This window comes from Hesperophylax consimilis, chromosome 9, assembly GCF_061612785.1.
Source record: "Hesperophylax consimilis isolate HC1 chromosome 9, BYU_Hcon_1.0, whole genome shotgun sequence".
Taxonomy (NCBI): Eukaryota; Metazoa; Arthropoda; class Insecta; order Trichoptera; family Limnephilidae; genus Hesperophylax; species Hesperophylax consimilis.
The window spans coordinates 29,266,119-29,287,287 of record NC_142844.1 but is presented as its reverse complement, the minus strand read 5'-3'; the positions used below and the strand labels follow the sequence as shown (position 1 = coordinate 29,287,287).

At 35.6% G+C, this 21,169-nt stretch overlaps 1 protein-coding gene and 1 non-coding gene across 2 annotated transcripts; one reads left to right on the top strand and one right to left on the bottom strand.

The window, feature by feature from the left end:
* The first annotated feature begins 428 nt into the window (after nucleotides 1–428).
* Nucleotides 429–564, top strand: LOC149421205 (U4 spliceosomal RNA). The gene has a single exon (XR_016302652.1). It is a non-coding gene; the product is annotated as a U4 spliceosomal RNA (small nuclear RNA).
* A 6,234-nt stretch (nucleotides 565–6,798) lies between these two features.
* LOC149421204 (uncharacterized) lies at nucleotides 6,799–20,312 on the bottom strand. The gene is made up of 2 exons (XM_089635895.1): nucleotides 12,905–20,312; nucleotides 6,799–7,194 (listed from the first exon to the last, which is right to left on the bottom strand). Exon 1 carries the CDS (start codon nucleotides 20,284–20,286, stop codon nucleotides 13,186–13,188), a length of 7,101 nt encoding a protein of 2,366 aa, XP_089492021.1. The 5' UTR covers nucleotides 20,287–20,312; the 3' UTR covers nucleotides 6,799–7,194; nucleotides 12,905–13,185.
* Nucleotides 20,313–21,169: the final 857 nt, after the last annotated feature.

The following is a 21,169-nucleotide window of genomic DNA, read 5'->3' as shown; positions in this document are numbered from 1 at the left end:
TGAAATGGTACAGTATATTGTAAAAGCAACAACCGACCCCGGACACACTGGGAAGATTCATAGTATGCTGCGGGTGACCACACTGGACCGGCTGGAAGGGTAGCTAGGTTCTCTACCCTTGGTTGGCGGTCTCTTCTCGACGCAATCTCTGACAAATACGGATCTCTTGATATCACCCGCTATTTCCAAAGTGTAAAACATAAATAATATACAAACTTCCAAAAGTGTCCAAGACTTTAATTTACCCCTTTATAATATTATTGTCCAAAAACAAACATTGAAATTTGAACAGTTCAAAAAGAAAATTGACTCCCTGAAATTGGATAATGTTATATTATACCCTTAATATACGCATACAATTATATTGTATCTTTAGGGTGAATTGCCTAATACAAAAAAAAATAAAAATTATATTGTAATAATATGTTATAAAATCGCAGTGGTGATATCGTAACCAATGAGGTTTATCCGAGGTGCAATTATTGCTAGTTGAAAACTTTTTGCTATAATTATGTTTATAGTTAATTTGAAGATTGAATTATGTATATCGAACTATGCTTGTAGCTAATTTGAAGATTGAATTATGTTAATTTGTATGAGGAATTACGTTTGTAGTTATTTTAATAATTTCAGTTAACTTAAAATTTTTATTTATCTGTGTTCTTACATCTTCTATTATTTTTTATTTATTATTTACAATATTGTATTTTTTGTAAATCTCTCAGGGCACGGGTACAGAACCCTTAGTTGTTTTTTTTAATATTTTTTATTATTATTATAATTTTAAGTCAAAATCTGTTATTGGATTTTATCTTTATTATTTAGTTTATTCTTATATATGTAAATAATCTGTTGATTTTCCCAAATAAAATAAAGACTTTGAATACTGTTCACACATCACCTTCCAACATTATTTTCTGTTTGTATATACTTACTCCTCCCATAAACACAAGCTCCTGGAGATCACCTTATGGAGTAGTAGAATAATTAGAAAAAAATATTTATTTTGCATACTGTTATAATCTGAAACCTTGTATTATTTTGTTATAAATAAATAAAAAAAAGTATCTATAATATAAATACTAGGGAAATCAAATATTCCTTACAACGGTTCGATAGCCACCTCTGGGCTGGAGCCCCAAAAGATATATTGATCATCCTGCTCAGCTCAGATAATCATAATTCACTGTTTCAAATAAAGTGTAGGTCTTGGGACATTTTTTTAATGAATTATATAATATTTGAAACTTGAGACACAAAATGGAGTGAGAAGCGATTAGAGGAATATGAATACATGGAAGAACTGTCTTATTTTTAAAATTTATTAAATAATAAAACACAGGTAAAAAATGTGTGAAAATATATTGTTTAATCAAAACTTTCTATAATATTGTATAAAAATATATATATCACTACCTACATAATAAAATATTCATTTATTTATAATCTATTTATTTATAAGACCTTTTTACTCCTAGGTATTTTGATATTTTATTTTTTTTTAGCAATTTCAGCAAAATGGAGGAAAAATTGAGCTTATTTTGTGCATACGGACACGCTCATAACACACTTCTATCCATATTCACATAGTATATTGGTTCCATGATATTTCATCAAAATGACAATTAAACAAACCTTTAAAAAGTCATGTAGAGTCATTAAAAGTAATGAAACAAAAACTAGTAAGTAATGAAAAAAAAAAACTGTTTGTTTCATGACTTTATATCACTTTTTGTAGGTGTGTTAAACTGTCATTTTGATAAGATACGCGGCCGGTCACCAGTATATCATACTGTGACCACTGAGAGGGAATGTCAGATATTAAATTTAACAGTATCACAATTATGCGAGTAATTTTTATTTTTTACTTTTTCCCCACAAATGCATCTTGCATTTTGTGTAGACAATTTAATATAAAATATCATATTATCAAGTAACTAACTGACCATAACACAATTCTGTATAGGTAGGCAGAGAGGATGGACTGCCACACAACTCTTTCTTGGCACTAACTAAATGCATTATACTTCTACCATGCAACATTATAATTTTACAAAGATAATATTCTAAATAAGACAGCACCACTTAAAAAAAATAGAAAATTCAGAGAAACATCAATTCTCCCACCTCAAAATGTAAAAAAAAGGGGCAGTTGAACTATAAATATCTTGGAATAAAGTTTTCTAATACATTACTAGAATTATACATTATCGCCACCCTGACAAATCGGCAATTGCCGAGCATTTAATTGAAACTCTTCATTACTTTTGATTTGTTCCTGAACTTCTGGGAAAACCTAAAACACATAGAACACGCCTTATTACGGAGGCAATTGATATTCACAAAAATCCCATAAATTTCAATAAAGGCGACGGAGTCAAGCTCAATAGTTCTTGGTATCCGATAATTGACGGTTACACCAAAACTAAAAGCAAAAAAACATCTTAAATATAATGTGTTACCAGCTCTTAGAGGATTGGAGTTGGCGACACGGTATCACATATACATACATAAGCACACCCTTCACAATTTTTTACACATCTTCCCTGATGATGGACACTGTAATGTTGTCCGAAACATTAGCTAAAGAAGGAGCAAGCGCAACACGGCATAATACCCCAAAAATAAATAACTAAAATATTTTAGGCCGTAAAAATCTCAAATCATATCTAACATTGTAAGGGTGTATCAGAATTATAAATAACAATAAAGATTACAATTTATTGTAAAAAACATACTGAAAATATAAAAAAGAAATATAAGAAAAAATATAAACTGAATACTTTAACATTTAGAAATAATAACACATGCCTAGCTTTATTACGGTGGTACATTTTAAATATAACATTATATGAAATGATTACTACGTGTACCTATTGTAACATATTTTCTGTAAATGAAGTAACATTATTTTTTTTACAAATATATAAAAAATAAAATAAAAACTTGTTCATTAGCTTTGTCCGAGAGGCATACGATGCATGAACTAGATAAGTTAGTAACAAGTATCAATCAATAGAAGAATACTAATGGAAATGTACGAATCATAGACATATGAATATTAGTAGACCTGCCCTAAGTGATTAAAATCGTATTATCCCCACTCCCCATACCGGTTCCATTGAGCCGGCTGGGCTCGCGTATGGCTTCCCATGAATCAAAAGAATGTGACGTCATCATTCTTGTTCGAACTAGCGTCGAGCTACGGTCGAGTTCGTTTTACGAAATAACGCGGCAAAATGGTCGGTTGCGCTATGAAAAGTTGTAAAAATAGAAGTGAAAAAGAGAATAAACCCAATTGTCGTATTACATTCCATAGGTAAGCATTATTTTAATTTGTTTTAAGCTTATCACATCGTATAATATAGATCAGTTTTAGAAACATATACTATCACGCGATGGACGCGAACAACAAAGCCGTGTCCACAAGAATCAGGGATGTGCCTTCGCCTTTTGCGCTTTGATAAAATATATATACCTATATATATATATAGCTATATATATATATGTAGTTATATATATATATATATATATAGTTCTTAAAAGTTAAATCTGCTTTTGAATGAATAGACATTTTTACATGGGAGCGCAAATTACTCGCCACGTTATGAACTAATTTGCGAAGTCCAAATTCGGCAAAGTAAATTTCTTCTGTTTGCAGAGTCGTAGTTAGTTTCAGAGTATTTAGTTAAGACACTTTTACAAATGTTTCATAATTTACTTACCCCAGTAAACAACGATGAGCACACTTGAGAATCGCTACATTGTGATGTGATAGTATATGTTTCTAAAACTGATCCATATAATACGGTGTGAATAAGCTTAAAATAAAGTAAAATAATGCTTACTTATGGAATGTAATACGACAATTGGGTTTATTCTCTTTTTCACATCTATTTTTACAAGTTTTCATATCACAAGTCAACATTTTGCCGTGTTATTTCGTAAAATGAACCGATGATGCCTCGACCATAGTTCGCACAAGAATGATGACGTCACGTTTTCAAATTTCACTTGAGGCCATACGTGAGCCCAGCCGGCTCCAATGGAACCGGTATGGGGAGTGGGGATAATACGCTTTTAATCACTTAGGGCAGGTCTACTAATATTCATATGTCTATGGTATTACGTTGTTTTCGATCATATTCAATTATTAACCTATCAACTGTGGGAGGGACTCCGGAGTCCTCCAAACTAAAATCGAAGAATTTTTTTAAAGCAATTTTAACCCGTGTTTACAAAGGAACTGTTCCACTGAATCTTCCACTTTAGAACGTGCCGCAAACATCCTTTAAATTATTTTTAATTAGTAAATCGTGAAATAATTCAAATTAATCAAATAAAAATTTTATTTGCACGCTGGGTTTCGAACCCGAAACCTCCCGCTTGCTAGTTGAGAGCGTTACCCCTCGACTACGGAGACCTTCATATCTATGATTTGTAATTTTTCTCACGGTCACGGGCGTCATCACAGTCAACAGATTAATACCTTCTTTCTATGTTGGTTCATCTTTAAAATATATTTTTATTCAGCTGTTATTATTTATCTAGCATCGATAATATAACTACTGTACATGTTGTTTTCTCTTAAACTGTGCTTTTATTTTTGTACATTATTTAAACCCCTGTAAGTTGTTTATTGGATGCTGTTCTCGCAAATATACTTTAATTATTAACCCTTTTGTCTTTTTCTTTTGATTTCTTCCATTGTCCGTATATATTTATATATACATAATTTATATGTATAACTCGTATATTTTTTAATAATATTATGCATAGTCTTAGAATACTGTTATTATGTCGGTGTATATAATACTGTTTTACTAATTTCTTGCAGACATATTATGATGCTTAAATGTACCTAAAAAAATGTTTATGCAAATATTATACCCAAAAAATAAATAAAAAGCACCTTCATCGACAAAATACTCCCAAATAATACCCCACACCTGGCTATGTGGTGGTGAGAAGTACCTAGCTATGTAAATCTGGTCACTGAACACGCCTAAAGCCATTTCAAGTAGTTGGGGCGATACTGAGAGTATCTACAAAAACAAGGAGCAAATAATAATGTAAATGCTACGTATTATTGTGATCAAATAATGTTTGAAATAATCAGAGATGTGCAAAATGGGTACCCAAAACCATTTGAAATGCAAAATGGAAATGGGTCAAAACTTTTCCATTTGAAAATGCAAAATGCAAAATGGTTTTTAGAAAAGAATTTCAAATGCAAAATGCAAAATACCTATTTTCAAAATGCATTGAAAATGCAAAATGGTTTCTCAGGTCAAACAATTAAAATAATTATCGAATTTTGTCATTTAATAATGGACATCAATGTAGAACAAACATATTACATGATGGTAAATCCAAAAACACCACGACTACAGATTATGAAACCACAAAAAATTTGCACGGGACTAATGTTGCCAACGTAAAAACATAGAAACTGCTATCTAACATTTAATATTACAGCGTCATGGCCATGTTCAGTATTTAAATCAGTATTTTTTGTAATGGTATCACTCAATTGCCAGGGCTCCTACCAGGGAGCAACGTGACAAATGTAAATTATCTCTCATAGCGAGGTTGAGGACCGACTGATATTTGGGGCTTATGAAAAAAAGATGAGTGGAGAAAGTAGGAAGAATGTTGCAAAAAAGCATTTAAAATGGAAAATGCATTGAGAAAAGCGTTTAAAATGCAAAATGCAAAATGGTTTTTAGAAAAGCATTTAAAATGCAAAATGGAAAATACCCATTTTGCATTTCCATTTGAAATGGATTTATTTGAAATAAAGCACATCTCTGGAAATAATTCGCGTAAATTAATTTTAATTAAAAGTGATAATTACATTATTTTATTATTAATAGGAAAAAAAGCGGTTGTGACAACCCTAGATCATTGTTCGAATGTGGCCGTTGCTTAGAGTAATAATATAGCCGTTGTCAAGTGTGCTTGTCGCTGTTTACTGGGGTAAGTAAATTATGAACATTCGTAAAAGTGTCTTAACTAAATACTCTGAAACTAACTACGACTCTGCAAACAGAAGAAATTTACTTTGCCGAATTTGGACTTCGCAAATTAGTTCATAACGTGGCGAGTAATTTGCGCTCCCATATAAAAATGTCTATTCATTCAAAAGCAGATTTTACTTTTAAGAAGTAAATGGTGATATTATAATGCGAGATGCCTATTTACTGTCAGATTGATTTATTGACGAATCACAGTCAGCCTTACTCCCTTCGTTCTTCAACAGTTGATTTTACCCCTCGCCATTAGCTTCTCGTCTATTAATTCCTATGTCTGTGGTACGAATACATTAATATGGTCACAAATGATTTGATACACTTGGGACGGGTTGTCTCAAAGAATTTAAACAATTCTTCAAATTTCAAAGTTAATTTTCAAGTTGTTATTATTTCAGTTCTGTCAAGCTACTAGCCTATAATGATATAACAACAGAACTTGAATAGGACTTTCAGAGAACCCGAAAATTAATGTTGAAATTTGATGAATTGTTCAAATTCTCCAAAACAACCAGTCCTAATACTCTTTTGTAATTCTGAATCTTGACATGACCTAACTCACTTTTTACAGTATTTGATTCACTTGGTCGTTCCAAGATCTTTAATTATATTGTATAATATTTAAACATTGGATTATGTCCTAAAAATTGTGCCTAAAATATACAAAACAAAACTAGGAGTATGGGTTTAAAATGTATTGAAATCTGGGAAATTTTAGAATTTCTAGGCTTTTTTAATGTGAATACCATACAAGAGTGAGAGCCAATGACACCACGGCATCTATAATTATTGGGGTTTGTTGGGAGGCTGAAGGAAATGGGGAGGTGAAAGAGTTGGGGAACAGAATGGTTGAGAAGTACCTGGCTATTCAAATTTGGCAACTAAACATAGCTAGAGCCTTTTAAAGCAATCTTTCGATTCTGAATGTTGGTCTTTCACCGAGGCGATACTGATAGTATCTATGATCATCAGTGCTGCAAATATATTTACATTTATTTACACACAGATTACATAAAATTGCAACTTTTGGATTTGTTAGCTACAAATCTTAGGGCCGGTATATGGGTGCTTTTTAAGCTCGGCTTTAGAAATACACATTTAGTTTGTCAAGTTGCACTCTGGTAGGAATCCTGATGAACCAATCCGATTTGTATTCTGAAAACTAATATAATATTAATAATACCTCTAACTTCTGACTTGCCCATACATTCTGATGGCAACCTGCTACACTAGCGCCTCCTAGAGGCATGAATTGTGCGCCTTGGTTTTCTCTCATACATTTTATCTGAAATTATATTCTTTATTTCAACATAATTACAAGTCAGAACCTACAAGTCGACTGTCAAACGCTCTACATAAAAATCTAAAAAAACATCACCAAAATCACTGTAATAAAACCAAATAAGTGTCAAACTCTACTCACAGTGTCATCGCTGCGTTTCGCGCTTCTAATATAAATGTGAAAAACAAATTGAGTATCAAATAATCGAAATAGTCAAGTGATAAAATAGTGAAAGTAAAACTGCAATCGTGTGTAATACAGTGAAACCTAACGGTCTAAAAATTACTCTGTGGCTACCCATATTGATAAGTGAAAAGTGAACACCTATTTAAGTTTTAAGATTGTATCTAAGTGAAATTTAGGAGCATCTTATCAGTGTCCATAATTACTTTGACATTAAACAAAATTCAAAACAATATACCTATTTCGCTATTGGTCAAAAGTGAGGTCGCTTCGTGCTAAAATTTTGCGGAAAACTATTATTTAGGCGTTGAGGATTATTTCACAATGTTTAACTGTGAAGGTTGCCTCAACCCAATAAATAAAGATGAGTATATGTTCACGTGTACCAAGTGCAAAATAACATTTCACAATAATTGCCTCAATATCTCTGATTCCAAATACAAAAAAATGGCAGAAAAAAATAAAACTTCTTGGAAATGCCCAAAATGCCTAATCAGACCAGGATCACCGTCTACATCCTCGGCTGCAAATACCGATGATGATGATATGCTCTTTATTCGTCTGACCAAACATTTTGACCAAAAGGTCACTGAACTTAAAAAAATGTTCGAAGACGAAATTAAGGAACTGAAGAGAAGCAACGAATTTATAAGTAATCAATGTGAAGATCTGTTATCAAATTTTAAAGTACTACAAGATCTACAAAAAGATACACAATCCTTACGTGAAATAAATACAAAGAATGACTTAAGAATTTCAAGCCTGGAAACCAGACTAGCCACTATGGAACAAAATAATCTCTGCGACTGTGTGGAAATGGCGGGTGTTGAACTGCGGCCGGGAGAACAACCAGCTGAAGCCGTTCTTCGGGTAGCCAATTCCCTTGGTATGCCATTGTTGCAGCAGGATCTACGCCTTGTGACCAGGACCCAGGACCGCAGAACTAACGCCCCCGATAAACTGCAAGTTAATTTCTACAACCAGAAAACGAGAGATATTATCATATATGATCTTATCTTTCAAAAATACAGCCAAAATACTTAACCCAAAATCACCTATTTATGTTAATGAAATGCTTACGCTTTATTACAAGGAATTGCTGTGGAAAGCAAAACAAAAGGCTAAAGAAACAAAATTCGAATTTGTGTGGTTTAAAGCCAATAAATTACTTGTTCGTAAGGGTCCGGGGGAAAAAATCATTCAAATCAAACATGAAAGTGACATTAAAAAAATGGTATTGTAGATTTTTAATTCTAGAGAAAACCCTTATTGTAATGGATATTATTAAAAATGGACTGTATTACCAATTATAGCACGTCAAATCCTAAATTCTGTAAAAATGTACTACAAACACACTCATCCTCTCTTCAAATCTTACAGCAAAATATTAGATCAATTTCCAAGAATTTTGACGAATTCTTGTTACAACTTGATAATATTGGAACCTCTTTTCATATAATTATTCTTACTGAATGCTGGATACCAAAAAATTATGCTCCTAAAATTTTGAAAGGGTATGATCACTACAGCACTTCAATACATACTAAACAAAATGATGGAGTTGTTGTCTATACCAGAACTGACCTGATTGGTTTATCTGTCAAGGAAATCCAAGTCAGCGGTGCAAACTGTTTGCAAATAACTCTCAATAATGACACATGTATCTTAGCAATATACCGTTCTCCATCCTCTTATAATATTTCACCATTCCTAAAATCAATTAATAACTGTTTAACTGAATTATGTAATATTAAAAATTGTATTATTGCTGGTGACCTCAACATAAATATTCTGCCCACAAACGAACATTCTCAGTGCCAAGAATACTTAAATACGCTCACATACCATGGATTCCAAAGCACCATAAACACTCCCACACGTGCTACATTAGACTCCATTTCATGCATTGACCACATCATGGTCAAATCCAACTGCCCAGTAATTTCTATTGTATATGAATCTACACTTACCGACCACTACACCACTATTCTTTCCATACAAACATGCAACAGAAAAGACAAACATAAAAACAAAACAAATAAGAAAAAAAATCATTCAAATCAATTATGATTGTGTTCGTCAATCTCTGATGAGTAAATCATGGTCAGAATTACATAACATCATAAATCCAGAAGACGCCTGGACGTACTTTATCAATTACTTACAGACTACCATTAACGAACATACAAACATAATTATAAAACATATACCAAATAATATTTTACCAATTAAGCCATGGATTAACTGTACTATTATTAAATCTATCCGTAAACGTAACAAACTCCACAAAAACGTTATTAACAATCCTTATGATATACAACTTCGAAACTTTTATAAAAGATATAGAAACATTTGTACCCAAATAATAAGAAAGGCTAAAGAGATATATTACAAACAGAAAATAGAAAACTGTAATAATGATCCTAAAAAACTTTGGAAAACACTTAAAGAAGCCACCCACTCTCAACCTAATCCTACGAATGACTTAAAACAACTAAAAGTAAATGATAAAATATTTAGTTTTTCTAGTAATCCTGATATTATTGTTAATCATGCAAATAAATACTTCTCAAAAATAGGTGAACAACTCGCAAAAAATATCGATGTAAACCATACCAACTCCAGTTCACTAAGCTGTAATACAAATTTGCCCAACAACTTACATTTTAGTCTAAAACAAATTTCAAATGAAGATACTAGATTGATCATAAACTCATTAAAAGACTCGTCTTTAACTGGCTTGGACGATATATCAAATATTGCCTTAAAAAAACTTGTATCAGAAATAACCACTCCCTTAACAAATCTTATTAACCTAAGCATCCTAAAAGGCCGATTCCCCGACAAACTAAAACACGGAATCATAATCCCAATACATAAAGGAGGCTCTAGAGCGGACATAACTAACTATCGTCCAATTACATTATTAAATTCACTATTTAAAGTCTTTGAAAAAACTATTAATAATCAACTAATTGAATACCTTGAACAAAATAACATACTATCACTCAACCAGTTTGGATTTAGGAAAAATAAAGGCACCTCCGAAGCCCTGGCAACAGTTACCGATTTTCTAAATGAAAACTTAGACAAGGGATCAAAATGCATATCAATATTCTTAGACCTGTGCAAAGCATTCAATACTATCTCTCACTCTAAACTTTTACAAAAACTATCTAATATTGGTATAAATGGTGATGAACTTACTATTATTAGAGATTACCTGTCAAACCGAAAGCAAAGTGTGAAAATCAACAACTGCAATAGCAATCAATTACCAATTAGCTACGGCGTGCCTCAAGGAAGTGTTTTAGGTCCTACCCTGTTCTTAATATACATAAATGAATTATGTAATCTTCAAATAGATGCCAAAATTGTAAGTTTCGCTGATGATACGATTCTCCTCTTCAAATCAAGCAATTGGAATGATGTATACATAAAAGCTAACAGGGGCATAACTGTGGTTAAACAATAATACACTAACAATGAATGTGACCAAAACTAAATACATTGAATTTAGTATTAATCCTTCCTTAAGAAACCCAGAAAATCAAATTAAAATATGTGCTTGCAACCTGACAAATACGATAATATGTGATTGCCCTTATTTAGAACAGGTAACTAAAATTAAATACTTAGGTATTATTTTTGACAGCAATTTAAAGTGGAAACAACATATAACCACTACAGCAAACAAACTTAGAAAATTCATTTACTTTTTTAGACAAACTCGCAACTTTCTCAACCTAAGCCAGCTCAAAACAATCTACTATGCACTTTGTCAATCTTTAATAGAGTATGGTATCATAGCATGGGGAGGAGCAAACGCTGCCGCCATTGATCCAATATCTAAAGCTCAGAAACTTATAATAAAGATTATCCTCAAACTACCAATCACAAGCAGTTCGGATGAAATCTTTAGGAAAATCTGTGTTATGGACATTAGGCAACTTTATGCCAAAAACATACTAACATACCTCTTCAAACACAAAACTACTTTTGACAATATCCAAACTGCTCGTGATACTAGAACCAAAGGACATAATTTCTTACAAATCCCTTTCGCTAAAACAACTTTTGGCCAGAGAAATTTTAGATATTTTGCAACAAGACTATATAATGCTCTCCCACTAGCCATTAGACTGAACGAAGTTTTTTTGAAATATAAAACAGACATCAAGTCTTGGATCATCAGCCAAGACAGATCTATGATCAAAAATTTTATAAAAATCCCTACGTAAATATGCACTCCAACTAGATGCTGATTAACAAATTGATCATTTATTATTATTATTTTTTTTTATCTTTTTCACAATGTCATTCAATGTATTGAAATATTTTATGTATCAAAAAAAATGTAAAAATTAATTCATGTAACAAATACGTCTGTCTCGACACAGGTTTATCCTAGTGAGACAGACATCGATAAAAAAAACCTGTAAAAAAAAACTTTATATTGATAATAAAAAAAAAATAAAAAAAAATTCACGTTAATAAATTATAGAAGTCTAAAATATAAAAAAAATATTAAAGCGGCTATTAACTCTGTCTTTGATGGTTTAGAGGTAATAAAATACTTATATTATTGTGAGAAATTTTACAAAAATAAATCAATACATTTAAAAATATTAAGGTATAAATTTTTTAATATAATAACAAAATTATCTTTTTCCTCCTTCTTCTTCAAGACCCGCATTAATAAAACCTTTCATACAGCCCCTACCTTAACCCGCCTCACAAGGCTGCCCAACCGGGTGGCGACATAGCTCCTGCCTTTACAGTATACAGACAGGGTCGCTCCTGTGAGGTGTCACATAAAAAAATACAAAAATGTGTTTTGAACATCAACATTGACGATGATTTATAACATCAACTTGAATACATGAATGCTACATTGACCTAACACAGAATTGCTGAATTAAACACGCGCCCAACACTGTTGACATTTGTCACATGAGAACGGGTCGCTTCTACGACTCGTTCTTGAGTTCAACAGCTCGGCTGTGGAACTATTTTCCCGTCTCTGTGTTTCCTCTCTCCTACGACATGGGTCTCTTCAAGATATTTTTTGGCATCTTGAAAAACGACTTGGGAGTGTTTTTGCCATTTATTCGTAAATTGAACCATGGAACCCACTTTTTTAATATATTTTTAAAATTAAAATTGATTAAAATACAAATTAGAAGTGCCAAATAAATACAAACACTGCCACGAAATACCAAATAAATTCAATTTGCCGCCATTGAACAGCGTCCCTCTAGCGACTAGAGTTGTTGATATTGCCACTATTTCACTGGAGTTGAGCATATTATTAATATTATAGGGTATTTGCTAATAGTAATTAATGAGAATAAATAAAAGATTGTTTATTTTGATTGAGTGCTTGCCACGGGATGTCAATGATTACCTGATATAAATTGATGACGCTCAGTTAGTTTGTGGGGTGGTCTAAATCAATGGATTCCCACCATGGCATTGCGAGTTCAATTCTCTGCAAGCTATGTCCTCTATCATTGCACAAGCACATTTACCCACTATAATGATGACAATAGGAGAAATTCAAATATTGTCATGTTATTCAGTACCTGGGAATGGTTGCATTTCTTTAAAAAATCATTCTTAATTATAGTTGGACATAAATAAATATATCCCATTAGTCGTACTTAGTTTCCCCAGCCCGGTCCTAGATCAATGGAATGTTTTTAAAAGCCCAGAGAGAAGTCTGGCAGAAGTGGTGTGGTGATGAACTGCGGCCAGCTGCAGGGGAGTCCTGTGTTCTGTGTCTCTCGAGTTCATCACCGCCGCCAAGTGTCTCTCGTTTCCTTGAGGAAGCACAGTGCCTCCGCGCCTCGCCATCTCAAACACTTCCTCCGCTAAACACAGCAGTCGGGTGACAGAGTCACTGAGTGAACATTGCAAAGGCGTGCGATTGCCGCTCCGGTCTCGACTGTTGTAGCATGCACCGTATTCTAGCAAACAACTCACAATATCAGCGGCGCCTTTTTCAGCGGCGACGTGCAGAGCTGTGGAACCTCCCATAAAAGTTTTAGCATTGATAAACTTGCAGTAAGCTCTGGGTTTGGTCTTCTTTACATTCTGCAACAAGAGACGGACCCTTTGTATGCAAGATCTGGATGCAGCGAGATGCAGGGGGGTGTTCCCTTTCTGCGATACTGCAGTAGGGTCAGCTCCGCTGTCGAGCAGTAGCGACATAACCTCCGTTGTGGTGGCAAAGTGAAGCACCGTTCTACCAGCGTCATCCGCGGTGTTCACGTCCGATCCGTTCTCTAATAATCTACAAACCTCGCCCCTATCCCCTTCACTGGCTGCTTTTAGCAAGTTAAAATCACAATGAGGCGTACAACCCATATCAAATCTTGATTTTATTTCTTTATCAAAATTATCTAGAAGTTCATCAATCTCAATGAAATTTGGGTGGTTGGAGCCGTAGATGGTATTCCTCGCACCCAACCCTTCCTTGTGAACTGTCAGGGCATTATAAAAACTCTCCTGGCGTAAATAAAGTTCTGTCATAAGACTTAGAGTATAAACAGTTTCCTCGTGTTTGGGTCCCAACACATTCTTCTGAATTGCTAATATTTCTTGACAGACTTGCAAAGCTTTGTCAAATTTGTCTTGTTCCATAAGAACAGTTGCCATATTGCGCCTGACTCTGAGAGTCTCGGAGTGATTTATTCCTAAAATATTTTTTCTGGCTTCATAAACGGTTCGATACAGAGCAAAGGCTTCATGGTGCTTGCCTTGACTATTCAACACCATGGCAATATTATTTTGAAGACACAGAGTTGCAGGGTGATATACACCTAATATGCTTTTCTGTCTTTTGTAAACTTGCATGTTTAAGCGCAAGGCCTCTTCATGCTTCCCCAGGATATGAAGCACAAGCCCTGCATAGTTTTTAGTTCGCATTACTTGCTTATGCCCTTTGCCCAGCAATTCCTGTTGCCTCGGCATAACTTCCTGGAATATATCCCACGCCTCTTTGTTCTTTCCGAGCCGGTGTAATATTAAAGCCAGGCTACTCCTGGCCTCCAGGGAGACTGGGTGGTGAGGACCAAATGCTTCCACTCTTTTCCTGTAGATATCTTCGAACATAGGCATGGCTTCAGAATACCTGCTCTGTTTGTACAATGCACTCGCTATTTGGTCTTGGATGTCTAGAGTTCCTGGATTATCCTCTCCAAATATTTCGATTCTTTCATTCAGCAGCTGTTTTAAAATACCCAGGGCTTCCGTAAATTTTTCACGGTAACACATCAAGTCCACAGTGGATAAAATGTGTGGAACATTGTCCTGTGAAACCTGCTTTAACTCGTCTGTCCCAGGGAAACCATTTTTCATGGCAACAACCACAAGCGTGTTGCCATCGGTATCGCAAGCCTTCATCACTGCCTTTATGATCTCTATGTCCCTTATTTTGTTAATATCTTTAATAACCTGAACATCTAGGTTTCGTACTTTTCTGAAACAGAGTGCAACTGTTTGCAGTAAAGATTTGATATTACTTTGTGTAGCAAAATCCAAAGGACTCTTTGTATTGTGAGATTTCAGGTTGTGTGCTGCGCCGTTTTTCAACAAAGATTTAACTATTCCGTGATGAGAATATTTGGATGCATAATGCAGAGGACCATTGCCACCCTTTCCAACAATGTTGGGATTGGCTTTGCTCTTTAGCAAAATGTCACAAACCTCCTGAAAGCCCTTCCAGGAGGCGATATGTAAAAGTGTTGCATTGTCAGAACTCTTCACATCTACATATTTGGCAAAGTTTTTAACCAACGTGCCAACCATAAGAGCATCATTCTTTTTTACCACCTTAAATAGTTTTCTAATTGACTCTAACACTTCTCCAATATCTTGTCTTTCAGTTAAATCTGATGGGGTTCTACCGAATTCGTCAGTGGCATCATACACTGCACCGCTTTGCAACAACAATTTTACCATCTCAGTGTGTCCGTTTTGGGCAGACCAGTGAATAGGCATGTAGCCACCTAAATCAGCGGAGTTAATATCGACATGTTTGTCTATCAAGTATTGAGCCACAGGTAGCTGCCCACCCGCCGCAGCGAAATGCAACAGGGTCCAGCCATCATCTCTCGGATCATCGATGCTCATCCCAAGCTCCAGTAAGAAGGCAACTATATTGCGGTGTCCCTCTGTAGCAGCAATGTGAATTGGTTTGGATCCTTGTTTGTTTTTAGCACTAACGTCAGCACCTCGGTCTACCAAGAGCCTCGCTACTTCAAGATTACCCCAATGAGCCGCCATATGCAGCAACGTCCAGTTTTCATTATATCTCTCGTTAATCCTAACGCCTGCTTGTTGCAAAAGTATTAAGATACTTGGCAATTGGGCTTTAATCACAGCAAGTACCAACGGCGTCACATTATCTGAATCTCTGATATTTGAATCTGCTCCCCGATGCAACAACCTTTCTATGATATCTGGCATGTTGTTGAGGACTGCGTGATGCAGTAGCGAGTATTTAGTGTCCTCTGGATTGACATTGGCTCCATTTTCCAGCAAAACATTAACAAATTCTGTATGACCAAGCGTCATTGCAATGTGTAAAGGCGAAGGATTTTTTATGCAATCTGCAACATTAATACCTTTCTTTATCAGCGCCTTGGCTATTAGCCAATCGCCGCTTATAGCAGCCGTATATAAGAGGTTTGATCCATTTTCATTTTTAATATTGATGTCTATGTCTTTATTCTTCAACAAAGTCTCAACTACAAGTCTATGCCCTTTGACAATTGCAGACAACAGAAGTTTACCTCCACCAATATTAACATCCGCTCCTTTGGCAATCAACGTGTCCAATAGTTTTTTATTGTTATTGCGTGCTGCACAGCATAATACGGAAGAACCTGCGGTATTTAAGTGGTTGACAACCGCTCCGTACTTTAACAAGATCTCAACAGCCGCCTTGTGATTCCCACTGGCAGCCAGGTGCAATGCAGTGTTACCGTCATTGTCCTCGGCATCAACATCGGCCTTTCCCTGGAGCAATGCTTCTACCATTGGACCGTCTCCAGCAAACGACGCAATATGCAAAGCGGTTCTGCAATGCTTCCCTTTCTTATTAACACCGGCTCCATACTTTAGCAGCATTTGAATAGTTTTTTCATTGTCAGTTTTAGTAGCAGCTACGTGCAATGGTGTATAAATAAGATTGTTAATACAGTTTACTTTAGCTCCTTTTTTTATCAAAGCCTCTGAAATTGCTTTATGACCTTTATCAGCGCTGAGATGCAGAGCCGTGGCACCATCATCGTCTACAGAATGCACGTCAGCTCCTGCAGCTAACAAAATTTCTACCACCTGTTGGTGACCGGCATATGCAGCGAGGTGCAATGGCGGGGCTTGATATTTATTTTGGGTTTCAATGTTGATCCCCCTTTGGATTAAAATCTCCAAAACGGAAGTACAGCCATGAAGAGCAGCAATGTGCAAAGCCGTTGAGCCATTGACATCTATGCTATCTGCCTGAGCGCCATTCTGCAGAAGGAGGTCGACTATATCCGGATGTCCACCCTTAGCCGCAGAGAGAAGTGGTGTGAAGCCATTGTCATTTCTTTTAGCGTTGGCATTGGCATTGTGTAGTAGCAGTAGGCCTGTGATGAATGCATTGCCATAGAAAGCAGCCATGTGCAAGGGGGTTTCATTGTTTGTTATGTCTCCGTTATTGACGAAAGCACCCTTTTCCACAAGGATTTTGGCAACTTCTTGGTGGCTGTTTTCCACTGCAAAATATAATGAAGAGTAACCCGCGCAGTTTCTCAGATTAACATGAGCTCCCTTCTCCAGCAGAGTTTTGACAACCTCCTGGTGACCATTGGATGCTGCCAGGTGCAATGGAAAGGTTCCATCCTCAGTCTTAGCATTGACATCTGCTTCATTTAGCAGTAAGTATTGTACTATTTCTAGATGACCCACTTCAGCGGCAATGTGAAGGGAAGTATAGTTACCCATAGCAACATCCATAGCATCGAAAGAAGAATCTTTCTCCCAGAGGATTTTAACCACTTCTAAGTAATTGCTCATCACGGCATAATGCAGAGGAGAATATCTCCAGAAATCCCTGGCTGTTTTATCGGCTCCAAGTGAAAGTAATATCTCCACAGTGTTCTTGTGGCCATTTAGAGAAGCCAGGTGTAACGGTGTCTTTCTAAAACTATCTAATTGATTAATAGCATTGCCCATTTCTGTCACTAAGAATTTCACAGTGGCATCTCTTCCGAAGGTAGCGGCTACATGGAGCGCAGTTTGATGATTGCTATCTTTTGCTTTGGTGCTAATCATTTTCTGTTTAGTCAAGAATTTTATAGCCTCAATGTTGGGTCCCCGTGCAGCATAGTGCAGAGTAGTTGACAGATCTTCCTTCCTTGAACATATATCGGCTCCTCCCGCGATTCCTAGTACAAAGTTCTCGAAGTTTCCATCCAGCAAAGACTTCCACATTTCCTTCTGTTTGTCAAGAATAAATAAGCCCCGCTCGTATCTCCATCTCAATTGTTTCATGTCATGTTTTAAAATGTTCCCTATTTTACGGTTCAGTAAAAGGCTTTTGCTTTCGGTAAGTTTCACGGCACTTAGAAGTATGGTGGACCAAGCATCAATTGGCAGAATGTCCACCAAGGCATTCCCGTGAGCCAAGTGGTTGCGCAAGCACTTGCCGCTCAACAGAGGCATGTCCCCATCTAGATACAGCATGTTGTTAGGGACACGCTTGGAAACATCTAAGAGGGACATGGTATCCAGCACCAGGGTTTCTACCGTAGATTTATTTGTATTCCTATCTTTATAGAGTAATAAAAGATGTTCATGTAGTTGACCAAACATTCTATCAGTTCCAATGATGTTCCCCAGTTCAGTCAATTTCAGGGTGAGTTGTTCACCAATTATCTCGTTGCTATTTTTAACAATCTTCACGTTGCATTCGTTTCTGTTATCATTTTTATTAAACTTATCCAATAATAATTGCCTACTATATTCAACAATACAATTAATATTATTAGCCTTGTTATATAATAGAAAACAATTAATTTTAGCCATCGCTAAATTTATTTCAATAGCAATCTCTGGGTTAATTCTCGTAGATACGCTGTTATAAAATTTGGATAAGAGGCTTCGTAAAACATAGCATCTTTCAAATGCTAAACGGTTTTTTGGGGACGAAAAGACTTCTAAGGCTTTATTAGCGTCATATTTGATCGTCCTAATGAAGACGTCAACATTTTTGGTAGTGGGGTAGTAATATGCCAAATGGAAATATTGTAAGCATGGTAATGGATGTTGTAAATTTGTTTTTTCGAGGATATCTATTATTTCAGCGAACAATTTCTTCTCATATGGAGTTTGATCAACAATTTTTCTATTGATGTCTGTAAGGAGATCTTCAATCTTTCGGTGTTCTTTTGTAACTGTATCTGTTTTTTGGTCATTCACAAAGTCAACATTTAGAAAAATATTCAAGATTTCGTGAATTTCATCTGCGCTATCACTATTAACGATAGTGGTAAGCAAACGCTTTATTATGTAAGCTTTGTTGGAGTTTTTTATTTCGATAATAACAGATGCAATCTTTTTTATGTCATTTTGGATGTTAGAATAAAGTACAGGGTCTTTTAACTCTAGGTGTGGATGGGAGAGAGAGATGCGTAAACCTTGCAAAACTTTTTGGGTTTCTTTTGGCGCAGAAATAAGGAGAAGATCAATCACGGCTGGGGAGAGTTTGGGACTGTCCAAAGTGTTCTTCAGGTGCTCTCCCGTTACCTGGAGGGCTCTCTTGATAGACAACTGGCCCGCTCTAGTAGCAGAGTCCGCCAGCAAGGCCACGTCGAGGTATGTCTTCATGATGTGGAGCGATGTAACGTCTCTCACCTCCTGATAGTCAGCATACAGGTCTGGATATCTGCTGATGATGGCAACGGTAACGTCCTCGCGGCTTAATTTCACCGGTTCCTGAAGGGTCTTGACATTTGTGGACGCTATGTGTTCTTCTAACTCGCGCAGGGCGGAGGCAAACTTGTTCAATTGAATCAGCAACTTCTCCTTCCTCAGTACGGACAGATAAAATATATTTAATTCATCTTTCCGAAAGAGGGTGGACAAAAAGCTCACCAAGCAGAACTCTATTTCTTCCCAGGGCAAAATATTGTACGTTGACTTCAATTGTTGTTTCAGTATATGGATATTATGAGCTATAAATCTGCCCGTGTATAAAAAGTGACTGTCCACTTCAACATAAGTATTAATATGCACAATATTGTCCAGAAGCAGTTGGATGCGTTCTTGGATATTAGCGGACGAAGTGGCGGGAAGCACTCTGTTGCCTTTAGAAAAGAAACGAAGATCGACCAACTTGTATTGGACATACAGGTGCATTTCCGAAGACACAAAGACATTGTTCAAGAATAATTCCTCGTAAGATTCGGAGACAAGTCGCTCCAAGAGTTTAGGGTGTACTGACTCGAGGAGTATGCGGAGGAGCTCCACATTGCCAGAGCGGATGGCATAATACACAGCACCATGTCCATCATCTTCCTGCTCAACTGAACACCAACGGGGAACAACCACTGCCACATCAGAGGGGGAGGATGTGTCATCCTCCAATAAGAACTTCAATAAGTCAGCCCTGTTGTGCTTGCAAGCCGAGGTGATGAAGGAGAAGTAGGGTGAGTCTACTCCCTGCAGCCGCCTCAGGTCTGAGCGGGACCGGCAGGCCAGGAGAGCAGACAGTCTACTCGTCTTATCTGATTCCATTGTCCATCACATCATGCAAGACTGGCACTGCCACTGAACAAAATCTTTACTAATTTGAAAGAAAACTGATATGTCCAATTCACTTTAGGCACACAGACAAGCCCACAACACATTTCAATCAGTTTGTCCATTCTGTTGTGTATACTTGTACTACATAATAATGCAATGTGTGAGTTTGTCTAACCTGTGTGGGATTGACTAACCTTTTTAAAAAGCTTTTTTTCTTCTCCATATTCAATAATATTATTTAATTATTGAAGACAATATTAGCGCTAAATGAAAATCTGAAACAGAAAAATCAGAAAAAGATACGGTCACACCTAGGACTTTCAGAAAATAAATAAATAATATTATTATTCAGTTTACAAAAAAAGCAGGTTATTTATGACCAAGTTCAGCTGTGTAATTATTATTACACATGACAGCTGTTTCACCTTCTGAAGGCATTATCAAACTATGCCTTCAGAGGGCGAAACAGCTGTCACACGTAATAATAACTACACAGCAGAACTTGTTAATAAATAAACTATTTTTTTTTTAAATTGAATTCTAATATTATTGAGTATATTAAAAAAAACTTTAAAAGAAATTGGAGTTCTACAAATTAAACTTGATAATGAACTAACTTTCCCACATCCAGGAATAAAGAAATTATTAGGATTATGTATTGATAATAATATCGAAATATTGACTATTTAGACCTGCTCTTACATCATTAACACAAACAACACTTCGTTTCAACTAAATTATTGAACCTAAGAAATAAAAAAATATTATAATTACCAGAAATGGAAAATAATGCATTCAAATAACAATTTTCAAATTTATTTGGATAATTTTCAGTATTCTAGTTTGCAACCATCTTAAATTATGATTGAATCAT